An 18,956-nucleotide genomic window follows, 5' to 3' on the forward strand; every position below is an offset into this window, starting at 1 on the left:
TTGCGTGGGGATAGGTTAATTGGTTAATCTAAATTGCCCATAGGTCTGTGTCTCTATGTGTTAGACTGGCGACCTGTCCAGGCTGTACCCTGCCTCTGGCCCTATGACAGCTGGGATAGGCTCCAGCGACCCTGGAAAGGATAAGCAAATGGATGGATGGAAACAGTAGATATTTTTAAAACTCAACTGAAACCAGAAAATCACCTCTGAAAGTAACTTAAATTACACCAAAAACTAACTAAACTAAACTTATGTTTACTTTGGGGCGGCAGGGATAGCTCAGTAGGTAGAGTGTTGGCCCCATGATCGGAAGGTCGGTGGTTCAAACCCACCGAACGGCTACCCTGCGGTACCCCTGAGCAAGGCACTGTCCCTACACACTGCGCCCAATGGCTGCCCACTGCTTCACTGATTGAATGGGTTAAATGCAGAGAGGAATTTCCCCAAGGGGATCAATAAAGTATACATACATTCATGAACTTGTAGACTAACGATTCTGTTCTAAATCACAGAAAAAGTTAGTCGCAGGTTAGTTTGTTCTTTGTGTTGCCTTACAATGCTACTAGGTGAACACATATTGATTGTTGCATCTGGTCACGATAGTTAGACAAAGCCTTTGCAGTGACTTCCCGTTAGATAAAGGGTGTGTGGCACAACGCCCCTGAATTGAACTTTATCTTGACGGTTCATATTGATTTCATCGAACAAACCTGGGAGGGTTACATTTTTATTCATTACACAAGGCAAAAAAAGAGAGAAAAGTGTAGAAATTGAAGTTAAATCCTGATAAAATCCTTTATTACTAGACCTAGAAACTAGAGAGACCTGAGGAAATTAGTTTAAAGTAAACCATGCATGTCTACATAGGATTAATTGTGTGTGGGGTTTTTTTATATGCCTATTGCGTCCTTTAAATGTAAATCTGATGGATTTTTTTTTTTTTATAACATAGCTGTGCAATATGTGCTTTGGCAACACTAACTGAGCTTATAGGTTTATTTTGCCTCATTATGCTACTATTCAACATGAAAGTCAACAATGACCTTTCACTTTAAAATTCACTTAGCTGTTGGAGATCCTGTTTACTTATCTCCACACTGTAATTAACATTATGATATCGGGAAGTTGAGAGGTGGTGTTAGCCACACCTTTTTTGTTGTACACTTGAGTATAAAACGTGCCAACAAACAATGCAAGATTAGCCTTTCGTAATGCGTTTAGTGCGAGCAACAAAATGAAGACACTTATATAAGAATGCATTAAGGAAATCCTGCTGTGTGATAACAGCATTAACACAGCTCTGAAAGAGAAGTGTTGAAATGCAAAAGGAAGATTGCATTGTCATTGTTATAAAAGACACCATCTGATAGGAAGCAGTTTTCTTTGTCTGAATCACTTTACGTAAATTCTAAGAGTTTATGAGTAATGATCTTATATTAACTATAGGTCAGAGTGAATATGAGGCCATTATCTATTCATTTACTGACAAAAATGAAGCTATTGATTTATAGATTTCTATAGGGAATTACTTATGTGACGTCTGTGCAGAGAGACTTTTTTTCCATTATCGGTCGCTACTTTGGGGGTTACCAATCAAATGCATAGGACAGCAGGGTCAAACGCTTATTCAATCAGTCATTGCAGAGACACTGCTGGCAGCTATCAGGAAGTCTCAGTAATGAACGCTGAAGGAAAGCTCATAAATCTCTCCTTCACTGAGACACAACCTGGGGAAAGCTGCCAAACTGAGGCACAACAAAGGATAAACAATAAGCAAAGTTGCTTAATCCAGTGTCCTATGCTTTATATAGCACATGTCGACCGTCGTTGTTAGGGAAAGCTTAATGTAGATTAGTGGGCTGCTGTAAAGTCCACATCAAGGCTCTTCTAAATAATGAGTGATCAGAGGCTTAACAGGGGTTTGAACCGCAACGGGAAGAAATTTGTGACACACCACTGGCTCAAATGTATAGACAGGCAGCAAGTTGTGCTGGACCAGGAAAGTTTTCAGTGCAGTTTAGTAGCTAAAACACCATCATTTTAACAAAAGATCTTTCTGCATTTGATTTTTTAATGATGGTGGTGGAGAATCGTCACCATAGCTATTTCGTTGGGTTGAGATGGGTTGCTATGGAGGCCATACTCATGTAAGCTTCCAGTCCCTCATCATGCCACATGGATGGAGCTATTTTCATCATGGACAACTGCTCTGACATGTTTCGTCAAAGGGTCGAGGTAATCACTCATAAAAATTTGTTTTCATTTCATGGTGTTGCTTCACTCAGAGGGGAGAACCGGACTGAAAACCACACCAACATAGCAGGTTCAAGCAGGTTCCTTAGCTCAAAAGGTTTGTTCTGTGCTCAGAAAGCAGAGGAGGCTTCGTTTTGAGGCATTTCCGAGTATTAAGGTGCTAATGTGCAGTATTTAGAGACAGAATCTTCCACAGGACACCCAGCTGAAGAGATAAACAGATGTTGAGACCCAAACTTTCTCATTCAAACTAACAGGAAGACTCCGTCCTGGAGGGCTGGGCTTGTTCGTGTCTGTGCAAGTTCCGGAGGAAAGAGATTCATCTCAACACAGGGTTTTCTTTTCTTTTTTGTCATTGTGTTTTCAAAGTTTTTGCTTTTATTTCCAACATCATGCAGTATACAATACTGCATTTATATATGAATTCAATGTCACCCCCCTGAAAAAAAGCATCACTTTTTCCTCTCTCGTGTCTTCCTTTTTCTAGCAAAGGCGACAGTAGTGACGCTGTGTGGTTTCCTGTTTATTCTCTGCTGGTTTGCTGGCCCTCCACTAGACGCACAGCACAGAACTGCAGGGTTTCAAGACTTACGTGTTTTTCTTATATTTTTTATGGATAAGAATAAACAAACAACAAACAACAAAAACGTGAATTCACTTATCCAAGCAGGTCTGTAGAAAGTGCTGGAAGCTTTCAAACACTCTGGCAACAGTTGGACAATACACTAACAGTGTTGTGAAATCTACAGACTTTTCAATATTTCACAGTTACCATGAATCATCGAGCTGCTTTCACCTCAGATGAAATCTTGCATCATCGTCTACATGCCTGGCGGCGCAATTTACATGGAGAATTACTGCGACGGATGCCAAGTTTTTCTTACTGGGTGTGGGCCACAAATAAAAAAACACAAATACTCTATTATCGGGAATTCAGTGCAGTGAAATTCTATCCTTTAACCCAATTTCAACCTTTATCTCATTTCAAAACCAATATTTCAGGCTTCAGGTGATTTTAACCCTTTATTTAACAGTGGATGGACTCAGCTGTTTCTGTGTGAATTTGTGTTTTTTCCAGAGTGGAGACGCATCACTCAGAAACTATTCCATCTGTGCATGAAATCATTCCAGGATTTGTGTAACTTTGACTCTTCTGGGAATCTCCAGCAGATTTAGATCCCAATTTTTTTCCCCCCCATCTCTGAGCAGCAAAAGAGCAAAAATTGAGCAAATAGAAGCAATTTCATCAGAATACAACATAATAAAATACATCCTGTCCACACGTACATACACACTTGCATGAATGTGTAAATGAAGCCAAAACTAAATGTTATTTCAAAAGCTGGCCACACTCCACATTTGGGTCTGAGGTACAAGTTCTTACAGTTCAAGTGCAGCTCGGGTCCTTGTCAAGCATGTTTTGGCTGGCCACTTGGAACTTTCGCACAGTTATATCTCTGGGAAATGTGTCCGCACCGTGTTTTATATGCCAGTGGAAAATGTTTTAGGCAAATGCACAGACACTGAGAAGAGTAAGGGTGACCGCACGACTGCTAGTGGATCAGTCTCTGAGTCTTAATTCTCCAGCAGTTCAGGTGAAGTAAAGGAAAAGTTTCTGAATTCCTCCTGGTTGATGGAAGGGATCATAGGGTCATCGATGGGCGTGAGCGTGGGCTCTTCCTGAGTAAAATCTGGGTCAAAGTTGTTGACGTCCTCCGGGGTTTTCTGGAGGACAACAATATGTGATTTTGTCTCACACAGAATGTGAGACAAAATCATACACTGAGTAATGTCTGGTGAGTACACCGATTATCATTTAGCATCAATAAAATCATGTGACTTACAATCCTGGGCTTGAAAGGTGGCTCAATTTCTCTACGATTTAGCTTCTCCCAGTCGATACCTGTGAAGAAAGTGTGGCTGGTCACAGCCTCCTCTCCACCCTCTGTGGGCACACAGCCCAGACGCCGTGCCGGGTTTTTGGTCAAGAGCTGCGAAGATAAAATGCGGATGAATTAAAAACAATTGATGAATTAAAGACCCAATTTCATCTAAGCTTTAGCTGTCGGACAGATGGCCTCACATCTGACTCTAGAATACTTTGGTATAAAGAGTCCATCGTGAACTCAAGGCCTGCAAGGTGCTGTGGCTGCAAAAAAAGCCCAAATCAACACCCCTCCACCACCATGTTTGACGGTTGTTATGAGTTTGGTCTTCTCCAAATATGACACTGTGCATTATGGCCAGACATTTCCACTTTCGTCTGTCTAAAGGACATTTTTCCAGAAGTCTGTTTGTTCAGATGCAACTTTGCAAGTCTAAGCTGCGCTGCCATGTTCTTTTCAGAGAGAACAGGCTTTCTCCTGGAAACCCTTCAAAACAAGCCATACTTGTTCAGTCTTCTTCTAATTGAACCGTGATGAACTTTAACATTTAACACACCAACTGAGGCCTGTAGAGTTGGGATGTAGCTTTTGAGGTTTTTTTCCAGTTTCTATGAGCATTGGATAGTCTGACCTTGGGTTTAATTTGCTGCGACTTCCACTCCGGTGAAGATTGGCAGCGGTCTTGAATGTTTCCCTCTTGTGAATAATCGTTCTCTCTGTAGAATAATGAACTTCAGATTGTTTATAAATGGCCTTGTAACCCTCCCCTAGATTGATGGACAGCAACTTCAACAACTTTTTAAAGACCATTGCTGCTGTCTTTCATCCTTGGCAATGTGATGACACATACCTGAATGCTTCAGCGCCAAAGCTTATGCTTATACTTCCTGACAAAAAAAGAATTAATCAAATGTTGATTTAGCAGCAACTGCCTGCTACTTATCCTCTTATTTCCTATGGAAGCAATAAGGGTCTACCTAGTTTTTCACACACTGTTTTGGGATTTTTGCTTAGGTTCTGTTAAATAAATACCACAGTATAATATGTCATGTTTTGGAAATCATGTGAGAATGCATTTACCTTAGCAAGAGCTGCTAAATGCCAAATTATTTTTGTTATGTTAACTTCAGAATATAAAGCGAGTTTGCTTTCCGTTTACCATGACTGTGTGGTTGGTGCAAAATAGGGAAATGTGTAGCACCAGATCAGATTAGATTTCTCTGGAGGGATGCCAAACAGGGCTCAAGTTCATCTAGTGAGTCCTTCCCTCTCAACTGACAAAAAACACACACCCTGAATTGTGTTAAGCTCCTCCCACAAAGTCTTAGTTGGCCAGAGTTCAACTAGTTTCAGTAAAGTGCAGCTGAGGTGTCTCAACTTCCTGGGGTTGTATTCATTAAAACAATAGTGAATCAGCCATTGAACTTTAACCGTTTCTCTCTGACCAAGGTCGGGTAGGTGGTGCAGGTCTTAGGAAGAAGCCCAAACAAAAACAAATAAAAGTTAAAATAGTTTTAACTTGCCTCTGGGGGGGAAACAGAAAAAAAACACCACTTTGTTTTGGAAAACCGTCTCGCATGGTGACTCTGTGTGCACCTCAGGGATAATGGTGACCTTCAGACCCAGCATAGCAAACTAATGAGTCCCCATCTCCATTGTGACAGTGTTAAGATTAACCTGAAGACACTGATTAATACAGAGATTAATACATCTCATTGTGTCAGCTCCAAACGATATTAACTACCAGAGACTTTGCCTAAACAAAACCGCATGTCTCAACAATACTGAGCTCCAAGAGAATGAGGAAGCAGCTGCGGAGGTGATGGGGCAATGCCCAAAAAGACGGGAGGTGTCCCAAAAGCATCAAGCTACAATGAACAATAACGAGGATTCATAGAGACTAATGAAACTCTGATGCCTTGCCATGCGTAATTTTATATAATAAACAGCATGTGTGTCGCTCTGCTGTAGTCAGTGTCTCTGCCAATAACGCCTCCAACATGATTGATTGGGAGATGCACAGTTATTGTTCATGTAAGCCTTTTCACCCGTTGCTTTTCCTTTGTACATCTATGTACTGAACTGCATCAGCCCATGGTTGTGACTGTACTTTAAGACAAAAACATGCTTTGTTGAAATGTTGCATTTGTCCCTTTTATACTCATCACTGCTAATGAATAAAGGTTTAAGGTTACAGCAGTTAAACTCAGGGATTTGCAGCTGTGATGACATTATTTCCAGTTACTGAATTAAAACATGTTTGAAAAAAGAAAAAAGGCACACCAGTAGACACCAGTATGGTGCTTGAATTGGAGTTAACTGTAAGCATGACAGAGTAGCAGAGGTGACTCAGTTCAGGAGCAAACTGACCACAAAACCAAAGAAAAACTTTTCCACTAAAGCTGATGCCATCTTTCCATGGCTGCACGTCAGTTGTGCCATTCTCAGAGCCAGACCTGCCATGTGGGCATTTCTGCATGAAGAAGCCGTTCTCCTCTACACTCGCAAAAAAGACGTTTACGGGAAGGCGGGGAATATTAGAGCTGAAACTTTTAGTCAATCAATCGGTCGGCTGGCAGAAAAATCAATTCAACACTTCCAGCTCCTGAAATGAAAGGTTTGCTGTTATACAACAATATAAATTGAACAACTTTAGATTTATTTCTTTTTAGATTGTTGATGCTGGGCTGGACAAAGCGATCAAAAGCGCTTTGTTTCAGCTCTATGTGATAGTTTAACTTGACCATTGGCATCTACCAGCCTTCAGGTATTTTCACCATGACTCACAAACTCGTGACATTTCTGCAGCCATTCTCACACGACCTTGAACAACCTGACAACTGAGCTCCATGAACTTCCTTTTAAGAACAAGGTGATCTTGGCAATGGATCTGCCTCCAGTAAAAATAGAGCAGCAGCGTTTAAAATCCACTCACACCAGTCAGTAACGTGTGATAGTGGGGGGCAATGACAAATCGGCATGGGGAGACTGATTTGGTGCTTCCTCAGCCATGCGGGAATAACAACAAGGACACGAGGAGAACAGTGTGAGAGAGAAGGAATGGAGAGGAGGTGCAGTTGTATTTATAGCTTGTGTGCTGTGGCTGGGCAGTGAACCATGCCTTAATATAGTTATGTAAAGACCCCAGCCAAACAGCTGGCTGGAAGACTGTGTGGGGTTGCCACTCACTCTGCAGTCAGACGGTGTCAGTCAGGCAGACAGACAAGAATCTGGCTACTGATACAATATCCAGGCATGGAAATGCTCATCCGTTTTTCTCCACAGAGATATCACAAATCCACTGACAAATTGATTTCCTCTATCATTACATGAGTTTAAAAAAAAGCCGTTCTGACATTTCCTGCAATTGTATAAAGCAAACACAGTCTGACGGCGCTGGTCTGAGAAGAGTGAGACCTGGCCTTCACCCAGCTCCATTTATCATTAAATTTTTATTGCTGGTGACCGCAAAAATGTGAATAAAAGATATTACTCCTGGCAGACTCACAGCTTTCAGTATATTGACTGCCTCTGTGCTGAGCCAAGAGGCATAAACAATCTCTTCATTGAGGATGGATTCAAAGAGGTCATCTTCATTTTCCGCCTCAAAAGGAGCATGTCCAGAGAGCATCTCATACAGTAGCACCCCGAGGGCCCACCAATCCACAGAAGGCCCATACAGCATCTCTTGCAGGATCTGTGAAAACATGTCAGAGTAGAAAAATGAAGTTGAGCATGAGTATGAGATTTTAGAGAGTCTCAGCAGCAAATTTAAAACCACTTTATGAAGTTTAGTTAGGGGTATGTGCTGGATTAGCGGAGCTACACACTGAGGAGTAAGTGTTGAGGGCAGCAAAGGGGTCTTTCATAAACGCAGATGCACATTCTTGGTTAGAGAAAAAGCTCTCAAACACGAGGATGCAGGCCATCTTAATTCCTCATTATGAAAGCCTCTGAAGGCGCAGTCTGAAGAAGTGGAAATCTGGGCTTGTCAAGTCAATAAGTTGACCTCACAGGTATGCTGCCTTCCAGTCAGGAGGGAGGGAGCTTGAAGTGCCGGGCAGCGACCACAATGTTTGCTCTTAGTGAGGTGGTGTGATGGAAATTAAACATATGAACTCAGAGAACCTGAGCTGCTGGAAGCTAAAGATGGCCAAGTTTATTCTTTAGTGTCATCTTAAAAATGGAAATGTGAAAACATTGCTTCAATATATGAAATGTTCTATTATAAATCTGGAGCTGAAGTATCTGTTATTTTGAGTGCCGACTATGTTTTCTGCTGGTTAATGTAGGGGGGAGAAACTGACCTCAGGGGCAATATAATCCGGGGTCCCGCAGAACGTTCCCGTGGCAACACCTTCAAATATGCCCTCCTTGCACATGCCAAAATCTGCCAATTTGCAGTGACCGTCTTTGTCAAGAAGAACATTGTCCAACTTTAGATCCCTGAAAAGAAAGGCAAACGCAAAAAGGAACAAATAGATGAGGTATTTGCTCAGGGACTGTTATTCAGCACCTATAAATCAGAAGCCTGAAATAAGCCACCAAAAATCCAATTCAGTGCTCAGACTCCAGTCGCATCCTGCTGGTCTTGTTTCTAATTATATGTGAGGAAGGTAGAAATTTGTGGTGAGACAAAAGGAAATAGTTCTCTGAAGACAGTGACACTTAAAGCAGAGGGAGACACTGACGGACAACTCCCTGACCCTTAACTGGCAACCAGTAAAAAAAGAAAAATCGTTGGAGCTGGGGTTAAACACCGGTGCCCTCGTAGCTTACCATCTGCACGGAGTCAAACTGGATGGTACACAGAGAACCACACAGAGCCATTTGTGCACCCACTGATGATGAAATGCACTTCACACGGATGAAAGCAAACCCTTGCATATTTGACACCAAGGGAAAAAGTGTCTGTGTTTATTCTGCTCCCAAAAAAAGCAAAACTTCTTCTCCCAGTTATTCCATTTTATTGCTCTGCCTTTGTGAAGCAGGCTTAGCTTAAAGCAAAATACGTAAGTTGTGACCACTTGATAGAAAGATGCATTTTGTTTTTTCTGCCACTCACTGCTAATATGCACCGTCTTCACAGTATGCCTTCCACGGGTATATTTTCCCCTCTGCTGACTGTGCATGGGGATGTCTCCAAACCAAACACTGGAAAAATCTCCTGTCCTGTGTTCACGTCAGCTGACAGAGCGATTACAGCTGTCGAGTGTGGGCTCTGGAGTTAAGCTCTAATCTGTGATCAGGTGACTCAACTTCAGACAGTGTTACATAGATGGCCTGATCCTAGCTGGACAGTGATACTGTTAATGTATACATAACAGGATGAGAAAAACCAAAATACAGAAAGCCTGACTGTAAAAGACTGAGGGTCAGGAACCAGTTTGGTTCGATTAATCTAGTCTGCCGTTCTCTATCTTAAGCCGATTGTGTAACGCTGATCACACACAGTCTAAAACATGGCAAAGAGAGCAGCTCTGACACTCACACATCACAAAGTACACACAGACTGTGTTAAGCTGTGTTAGGGATAATCACAGCTAGGAAAACAAAACTGGGAAACTGGACGCAGGGGAAAGTATTTTTAAGTAGGTGTCTGAGCTCTTCCAGTTATATGGCCAGTTCTGCTTCTTGATAATCGTTCGCACACTGCCAAACCATTTCCTGGACCATTATTGGGTTTTTTTTTTCAGTATGAATGTGTCCAGTGGGAAATTTAACCGCCTCTTATCACTGAGCTACACAGAACCACACATCACTCACTGCACCTAATCATCCTGTATGAGCTCCTTCATCCAACGACTTCACCACATGGGAGAGACAAGCCTGACTTGAGCCAGTTTCACACATGAACTCTGGCCGATGTCAGGAGAGAAAATGTTGTCACTACTGCCAGTACTCTCTTTGATTTAATTTAATGTAATGTTTACCTGCATTTTCCACCTGCTAAAGCAGAGAAAATGGAAGTGCTGCAGTGCACGGGCGAAAACGACTGATGATGGAAACAGGTCAATCAAACAATGCGATGTCTGCAGAAAAAAAAATGCTGCGGTGCAAAATGAGTCACTGAGTAGGAGATAGAGTTGCACTAATAAAAGAGATTCCAAAGAAAAGAGGAGGAAGTTCAGAAAAAGTTCTGACGCACAAACTTTGTTTTTTTCATTATGGTAAGAGTCTAATCAAACTATCAAAGGCTCCTAAAATGTTATGCATCAACCTAAGGATGCGATATATATCACAACTTGCATAAGCCTAAAAAAAAATTGAGTATTTTTTTATCTATTTTGTTCAGTCTTGAATTTACTTGTTCTTTGCATATGTGGGTCAGGACAAAACAAAGAGACACACAACACCTCCCTGGCGGAGTTCAAAACAGGCTTCACAAAGCATGTGTTTATTGCACGACACTGAGCAGCTGTTCGCCATACAGCCTTTTTAATCCTTGTGGATTTAATTGGCTCTCCTCATGAAACGTGCTCTCACTCTTAAAAGCAGCCAGTGTGGATTCAGACTGCAAAACTGAGTTTTCATGTCTAAAACCTCAAACTGAAACCTCGAGAACTGTACACGTCTTTTTAAGGACAAATGCAGGAAACGCAAGGACACGCTGTGGCGTCAACTGAGAAGCTTCAAAGCCTCAAAGCCTTTACCTGAAGCCAAAAACCCCCACACACAGTGTAAAAGACACGCATATTACACAACACAAGGACCGAGGCTACAATTTTATTCTTCCCACACTTGCCTGATGTCAGAGTTACTATTCTGGATGCTTTTTACTTATTTAGTTATAGCACGCAAGGTGCATGCAACCTCTTCAGCTTGCTGTCATGCTATGCAGTGCATGCTGAAAGGAGACTCAGACATACTACTAAGTATAACTCAGGATTTACTGATGTTCCTTTTCCTTTTTCATTGTGTACTGGCAGGACACCAAAAGATTTCCCACTCGACTTTCCTTGAGCGGACAGTCCGAAAAAAAGGTCTTTGAATATATGTAGCTATTAGAAGCTGAGGAAGGGGGATCGTTATTGGTTCATCTATTCATAATTCTTGGTAAAAGCTGGCGTTCTGTCACAGAGCCTGACATGTGTGGACACAGTGTGTTTCTATAGAGATGAGAATTCTCAGGAATCTAAAATGTAACAACATTATCACAGCTCAGGATGAGATACACGCATAAACACAAATATGCGTTTATGCGTAGCAACATTATTGTCAGAGTCTTCTGTGTCATTAATCCTTATCAAATTCAAGGTTACAGGGAGTATTGGAGTCTATCCTGATTGTTGGATACACTCTGATCACGTCGCTAATCTATCACAGGGCTAACATAGAGAAACACATAACCATTCACACTCGCATTCACACCTACAGTCATTTTAGAATCACCGTAATCCTGCACATGTCTTTGAGAGAAAGTTGGAGTACTTGGAAAGAACCCACACAGACACGAGGAGAACATGCTAACTCCACGCAGGAAGGCCCCAGACTGGATTTACAGTGTTGCCTGCCTCTCTTTTTGCCTGCCTAAATAACCGTGGTAGTTTATGCTGAAACCATAACAGTGAAAAGTGGCAAGTTTTCATTTATTCTTTTATTTACAGCATGTTTTAAGTTCATTATAGATTCTCAGCTTGAGGAATACGCTTCATTTGTGCACGTCGTTAATCTGTATCCTACTAAAACTGCTGAATGAAGCATATAATTGTTAAGTAGGTGATGCAGAAAATGTGTAAATGTTTTACTTGATTCAAATCTGCTGCTGGAAAATATATATTTTATATTTAGAGCCTGAAGCAGAAAGTCTGACTTAACAGAGAAAGATGATAATTACTGTCATCATCCGTTACTTTCAGCTTCGGTTTTAAGCTTTGTTGAGTCAGCGAATGCAAAGACACACTAGATGTGTTGAACGTAGTTTGTAGTACAGTGTGTGTTTGTGTGTGCTTGCGTGTGTGTGCGCTGACACAACAAGATTTAGCAGCATTATCCTCCTTGATATGATTTTATCATTTGTAACTTGAAATTTGGATTTTTCTTTTTATATATAAATAAAGACATTTTTAACACAAATTGATGGCGAAAAGGCAAAAGTGGTGCATAAAGATGAATCAGAGAGCAGGAAATGGAGTGCTTCCTGGGAGAGAACCTCCACACCCTCCGCTTAATGCATGAATTAAGCAAACTCTCATTAAACCTGCAAGTATGCTTGGTAGCACATTTTCATTGGATGGTTCTCAGCGGCAGTCTTCTTTAACGTGACGTATGAGTCTCAGGATTGCAATGTTCTGATTTAGTGTTCACAGCCATGTAGTACTTCACATGATTAATGTATCATATATGCAGTTTCCTCTTGATAATAAATTGATTCCGACATCCAAGAGAAGAAACTGCATAATTAGTGTCTTTGCAGTAATATTACACTCTTTATGATATTAAAGTTTTTTTTTAAATATAGTAAACTATGGTAGTGAGCTCTGAGCTCGCTATAAAGGCTAGTTCGATTGCTTTATGTATTTATACCTGTAAATGATGCCTTTGCTGTGCAGGAACATGAGCGCAGAGGTGATCTCGGCTGTGTAGAAACGGGCTCTGCCTTCTTCGAACTTCCTGGACTTCTGGATGTGGAACATGAGATCGCCGCCGTTCACAAATTCCATGACAAAAAAGAGACGGTCCTGCAGTGAGAATTAGGAGATGACATTTACACGTGTGCACACAAAACCCCCATTGGGCACACAGAAGCTCCCACATTATTAAGCAGTCCAAGGAGCAACGACCGCAAACATGCTGAGGCTGCTTCAAGGATGTTACATGGCTGCTTCTCATTAACTTCAGATGCCTGTATAATGTGTTCCTGTGCAACCAACTGCAGCTTAAAGTTAGCAAAAAAAACCAAACAAACCCTAATCTAACTCATAAATCTTTCTTTCTTTCTCATTACAGGCTACGGTCGATAGGTGATCTACAAAATGGGAACCTGGGGAAAAGACTGCAGTACGACATGATTTAGAGATCTGCCTCTTGAAGTGATCTGGGTACTGAGGCACAGCTGACTCTGTTTTACTGGTCTGTGGTTTAGAGAGGTCTGGCTTTTTCCCCCCCCTTTTTGCACATATAATGTCCAATAAGGACGTGCTGCACAGGCAAAGTAGGGAGCACTTTGTATGTTCAAAGAAATCTCTCTGGGTTTTTCTGTCTTATACGAGTCAAACTGACTTGTCAGGCCATCAGAGATCTGGCGTGACAATTTACTTTGCAATACTAAACCCCTCCATAGATAACTGCTCAAACATAAAAGCAAGAATGGACGTCACTTCCTGGATCAGCTCTTTAATTTGCCAATATAGTGGTTACTGGGATTTCCAAAGTTTTGCTATCCAAAGAGTTTCTCCATTCATCCTGGAACCTGACGAACATTAGTCTGACTGTCTATTACTACTAATTTCCTGGTTAGCACTTTAGATGACCTGTACACATGAACACAGCTCCACTTCTTAAACCCTCTGCTTCAGATTCAGGTTATGTTTAAAATATATATAATACATTAAAACTACAACAAAGCAGCCTTTTTATTAATACAGTACTTGAAGCATTCATGCCGGAGGTCAGCATGCCGACTGTCTGATCCCTGCTTGCAGGTAGGAGTCGTGGTTAGGGTTAGGTTCTTGTATCGGACTAACGAGGCTACTATGTAAACACGGCAACTTTTAAGCATACTCACATGAAATGAGCTACTAATCTCTTTTGTTTTTGCTTATCTGTAGAAACAAAAAATTATTACATCGAGATTTGTTGCGATTTAAATGCCATCCATCCATCCATTCGCTTCCGCTTATCCTTTTCAGGGTTGCGGGGGGTGCTGGAGCCTATCCCAGCTGTCATAGGGCGAGAGGCAGGGTACACCCTGGACAGTTCGCCAGTCTGTCGCAGGGCCAACACACAGGGACAGACAACCATTCGCACTCACATTCATTCGCACCTAGTGACAATTTGGATTATCCAATTAACCTATCCCCACAAGCTGCATGTCTTTGGACGGTGGGAGGAAGCCGGAGTACCCGGAGGGAACCCACGCAAACACGGGGAGAACATGCAAACTCCACACAGAAAGACCCCGGCCTGGTGGTGGAATTGAACTCAGGACCTTCTTGCTGTGCGGCAACAGTGCTAACCACCGTGCCACCGTGCTGGCCGATTTAAATGCCTTTTTTTAATATTTTAAACTTAATCTGAAGACTCCTCCAGGGCAATCAGTGTACCTACAAAGTGGGCCTTGAAAATGAAAAATATGCATATAGTTAGCAATGGAATATCATCTCTAAAAAACATTCTACATATTTTAGTTTGAATTATTGTGAAATGGAACTATATGCCATGCAGAAAGTGCCGCTAATTGTCCCTTGCAACGTGATTTTGTGGTATTAGTGTGAACTGAATGACTCTATTACCAAAATATAGAACAATTTTAGACTTCTGGTATAATAAAAGGTGCTTTTAAGTATTTTGTCAGGAAACAAGTGACAGGCATTTAAATAAAACAAGGCGTTCTCGTGGAACAATAGCTGTTGCATTGTTTTGTCTGGGTTTGAAACTGTTTGCGCAGCAAGCTCACTTCGATCTCAATCAGTCGTGGTTCAACCAACCAAAGCAGATTAGAAATATCCCGTCTGAGCCAGAAAAACAGCTCTGTCAGTCAAGCATCATTCACTGGCTTGTGCCAGGAGTGAACAGACATAAGATTGGGGAACTGCTGCCACCTTCTGACCACATGATGCACTGGCATCTATGGAAACAGACCAATATTTTTCTATTTACATTTAGCACCAGAAACCAAAAGTAGGGTATGCCTGAGTGCCGTGACCCTTACTTGAACCAGTTCTGTGGATCATTTACTGGTAAGCAAAGCAGTAAAAATGAAAATAAGGTCATATGAGGCCACGACATTTCTAAAGCACTCATAAGGAAGATCTGTGCATGACACAGACATCATGAGCCAAAACATCCCCTTCTATTTTTCAGCAGAAATGTCATCATCATCACAATCTTCAGCCATTTAAGGCGGGGTGAAAGCTTCTCATGAGTGAAGAGGGCTAAAAGTCACAAATGAGTTTATGTGAAAGAAGTGTGCGGCCATGCTTTCACTGACCGGTGTCTGGAAGCAGCAGTACAGCTGTGTGAGGTACGGGTGACAGCGGGCCAGTGACAGCACCCTCTTCTCTGTCATGGTGCACTCGACGTCATCATCCTGCAAAATGATGTCCTTCTTCAACACCTTGACCGCGAAAACCCGATCTCTGCCATTTAGTCTCGCCAGCATCACCTGGAGAGTAACACAAACATAGTAACAGGAAAAGCCACGTGAGAAAGTGAATGATTTGCTTAACTGCTAATAAAATGTGCTAAACTTGACAGCGACAGGATTTAGGGTCCTTCCTGGAAACACCTGCTAATCATTTAGAGTGCTGGCAAGTAAACTTAAATTTAGTATTTGCTAAAAGTGTGTTTTTTGGCAGCAGTTTCCATTAGTTATCAATTGGACCGATGCGCTGTTTAGAAAGTCGCATTGTAATGATGCCTAAACGAACAGGACTTCCTTCCACAGTATTTCTGTTTAGGCTTTACAAAAGGTTTTGCAGTAATCTGCAGAGCAGCCATTCTGATATTGTCTTGTGAGATATCTTAAATTCACATAAAAACTCCAAAAATTATGGTACTTGTGCTACATTGATCTTCAAAAACAAATCAGCCAAAAACATTTTCCCACTGGCATCGTGGACTGTCCAAGCTTAAGGGACACAGTGAGGTTCTTCTTGTGTCAGGGTTAATAGATTCCCTTTATTAATTCCTGCAGGGACATTAATTCTCTGCTTTTTATCTACTTTACCATCCTTGATATTATGAGCAGTGGGCAGCAATCGTGCATTGCCCGGAGTAAGTCTGTGCATCGGTCAGAGGAACAGTAACGAGACATTTGCAATGGCGAGATAAACTGGAGGACGAAGCCAGCACAAGCATGCTAAAACCGACCCAGAAGGGTTTTGGCCTTCTGTGTGGGTTTTGATGAGGAAACAATGCTAACCACAAACCACCATGTTGCAGTTGGCTCTTTAAACCATCTCTATTTGCAAATTTTGGACTCATAATTGAAGCTTTTAACCTCTTTAAGTGACCGTTTTGAGGCCTCAGTTGTTAATGTGGGGGAGGCATTTCAACAACACACACTCTTCAAGCATTTTTTTGAATCTCTTTAGCCACTGGTGAAAGGGTTTGCTCACTTTTCAATATATGGAGATCAAAATTCAGTGTTTTTTAATGCCAGTTGTATATTTTTGTGGTCATGTAAATGTTTTATTAGTCAAACGTTAGAATTAAGCTGCTCTAATCCATTTTTGTCCAGTATGAGCCAATGCTCATCATTACACTAAGTGCACAGAGTACTTCCTATAATCTTATTATCTCATTCCTACCTTGCCAAAGCTGCCCTTGCCCAGCACTTGAAGGAACGTGAAGTCTGAAATTCCTAGCCGTGGCAACTGCTGCTGAGTTTCCGTACAATCCCTCCCCTCAGATGGAGTCCTCGTCTGTTCTGTGTTTTTCACCTGTCAATGCAAAGAGAAAAAGACAATTTTCTGATTACACTCTCGTTTGTGATTAGGATTTAGAACTGTTCCGTTATTCTGGAAAACTCAGACGTTTGTACCACTGATTTCCGTTTGGCAAGTCCTTCTGCCTGCAGACCCATCTCAGCGAGCTTGTTGGCCAGTTCCACACTGTTGACCCCACAGTTGGGAGCAACGTTGCATTTGCAACGGATGTGGACGTTCATTTTGCAGACTGAAGAGAGAAATCACAGAAACGGTGACTCTATATGAAAGACAACTTTTGGATGCAGATATTGAGACATGAATGCTGATGCGAGTCTTACTTTTACAGTGCAGCCCCTGTCTGACAATCCCCCACAGCAGCGAGCCACAGTGGTCACAGAAGGTGGGCGACTTGTAGTTATGCATGTTGAACTTGTGAGGGATGTTGATGCTGAAACCTTGATTTATAGGCTGCAGAAAGAGAGCACATGGTAATTACGAGATGTAAAACTGCTTTGCAACAGCATCGTCCACAATGCATTTTCAGTTCAACTCAGTTTTATTTGCACAGGCCAACATCACATGTAGAAGTTCAAAGGGCTTCGCAGGTATAAAAACACATGAGAAATAAAGTCACTTACATATTAAAACATTTAAACAAACAAGAAACCCATCAGAATACACATTTACACACATATATAAAACCACAAACGCAGACATACAAATAACAAAAGGAAAATTAAATCGTAAATAAAATCCTGTGAAACAAACAATCTTGGAAGTAATAGAACCAGAAGACCAATATGTTGATGAATAATGATGCCTATCTTCTGTATCTACCAGATTACGTGAGGCTCTACAGTCGAATTATAGCACTAGTTTAGTGCTAGATTAAAAGAGATGTATTTTTTTGTGTTTCTTCAAATCATCTGTAGAGTTTGCTTCCCTATTTTTTTGAGGTAGGTTGTTCCCAAACTTTCCCTACTCAATAGCTCTTCTAAATGTTGGGATGGGTGTTGTTTTCTAGAAACTCAATGTGCTAGATTTCTAGAAATTAGTGGAATTTACTTAAAACTAGTGCAAGTGTCAGGCAATTTTCAGACATGTACCAGGTGGATCTAGTGAGCCATATTTGTTTTTTTGTTTTTTTAAGAAAACAAAACAAAACCCCACACTCTATTTTAAACGTAGAGCAGCAATACTAAATGCTCTTTTGGATCTTTCCACAATTTCGTATATATTATTATACAGAGCTATAGTAAGAAATTGAACCTGTTTATAGACTTTTAAGACTAGACATTGTAAAATATTTGATCATCTTATGACATAGCAGTTTTTTTAATTTATACTTGAATTGCAAATATAAGTGGTTATTTTTATTGGAAGCGTTATTAATGCTAAAATAAATTTAGTAATTCAATATTTGTGATTTATTTAAGTTTGATTAAATTAAGTGTAATAAAAATGAGTAGTTATAATTGCAATTGTTACTTTTTGTTATGCAGTTACAATTTCTATGTCAATATATTGTTTTTACTGTTTCGGTTTTCCTACAAACATGGAAAATGTCAGGACATTGTCTCAAAGATGTACTCATGTTTGTGGAGCTGTCTACTTGCCTCTTTTATATAAGTGCCATGCTCTAGGACAGCACCTGTAGTAGGATGTGCACACATGCTCAGTTCAGAGAATTCAATTTTATCTTTGTAGAAAAGTTTAAATGTTTAGTCACATGATCTTATTGCAGGTACTGGGAAGCAAGTTGCTTGTGTCTACTCAGGGCTGTACTTTGCTATGTTTGTTACATTTATGGAAACTGCCAATGTGCATCAATAAAAATGTTCATACACTAATGTTCCTTTAAATGTATGAGGAACTGGTATGTTACTATGTTAACTTCACTGACATTGATCTGCAACATAAAAACATCCTACAAGTAAAAAAAGGCCTGTAATACGCTCCAATAACACTCGAGGGTTGAAATTTTGAATTTCTACGTATTTTAATGAGTGCCCTATAAAGGGGAAAGAAGTTTTATTTTAAAATCAGTTCTGTGAGATAATGGAAGTCATTGTAAGTCTGCTAAGAAACTGTAATGATGTGTTCTGTTATTTGTTTTAGTTAATAACTTCACAGTCAAGTTTCAAGTAAGCTGCAGCCTTCTCGCAACCTTTTTGGGAAGTCCAACAAAAAGAGCATTGCAGCAAAAGACAAAACAAAAAAAACA

At 40.9% G+C, this 18,956-nt stretch overlaps 1 protein-coding gene across 1 annotated transcript in view; it reads right to left on the bottom strand.

Annotated features, from left to right (window-relative positions):
* Nucleotides 1-2,613: 2,613 nt before the first annotated feature.
* The window catches only part of prkcha (protein kinase C, eta, a), a 28,858-nt gene continuing 12,515 nt past the window's right edge, over nucleotides 2,614-18,956 (bottom strand). The window contains exons 6-14 of the mRNA XM_080871696.1: nucleotides 17,071-17,200; nucleotides 16,846-16,979; nucleotides 16,613-16,744; nucleotides 15,292-15,465; nucleotides 12,666-12,820; nucleotides 8,447-8,585; nucleotides 7,648-7,836; nucleotides 4,098-4,244; nucleotides 2,614-3,978 (exon numbers count right to left, since the gene is read on the bottom strand). Coding sequence (XP_080727822.1) covers nucleotides 3,829-3,978; nucleotides 4,098-4,244; nucleotides 7,648-7,836; nucleotides 8,447-8,585; nucleotides 12,666-12,820; nucleotides 15,292-15,465; nucleotides 16,613-16,744; nucleotides 16,846-16,979; nucleotides 17,071-17,200 — 1,350 coding nt within the window. The 3' untranslated portion in view covers nucleotides 2,614-3,828. The remainder of the gene's footprint in view (nucleotides 3,979-4,097; nucleotides 4,245-7,647; nucleotides 7,837-8,446; nucleotides 8,586-12,665; nucleotides 12,821-15,291; nucleotides 15,466-16,612; nucleotides 16,745-16,845; nucleotides 16,980-17,070; nucleotides 17,201-18,956) is intronic.

The sequence above is a fragment of the Rhamphochromis sp. 'chilingali' genome (genome assembly GCF_963969265.1).
Source record: "Rhamphochromis sp. 'chilingali' genome assembly, chromosome: 21".
NCBI lineage: Eukaryota > Metazoa > Chordata > Actinopteri > Cichliformes > Cichlidae > Rhamphochromis > Rhamphochromis sp. 'chilingali'.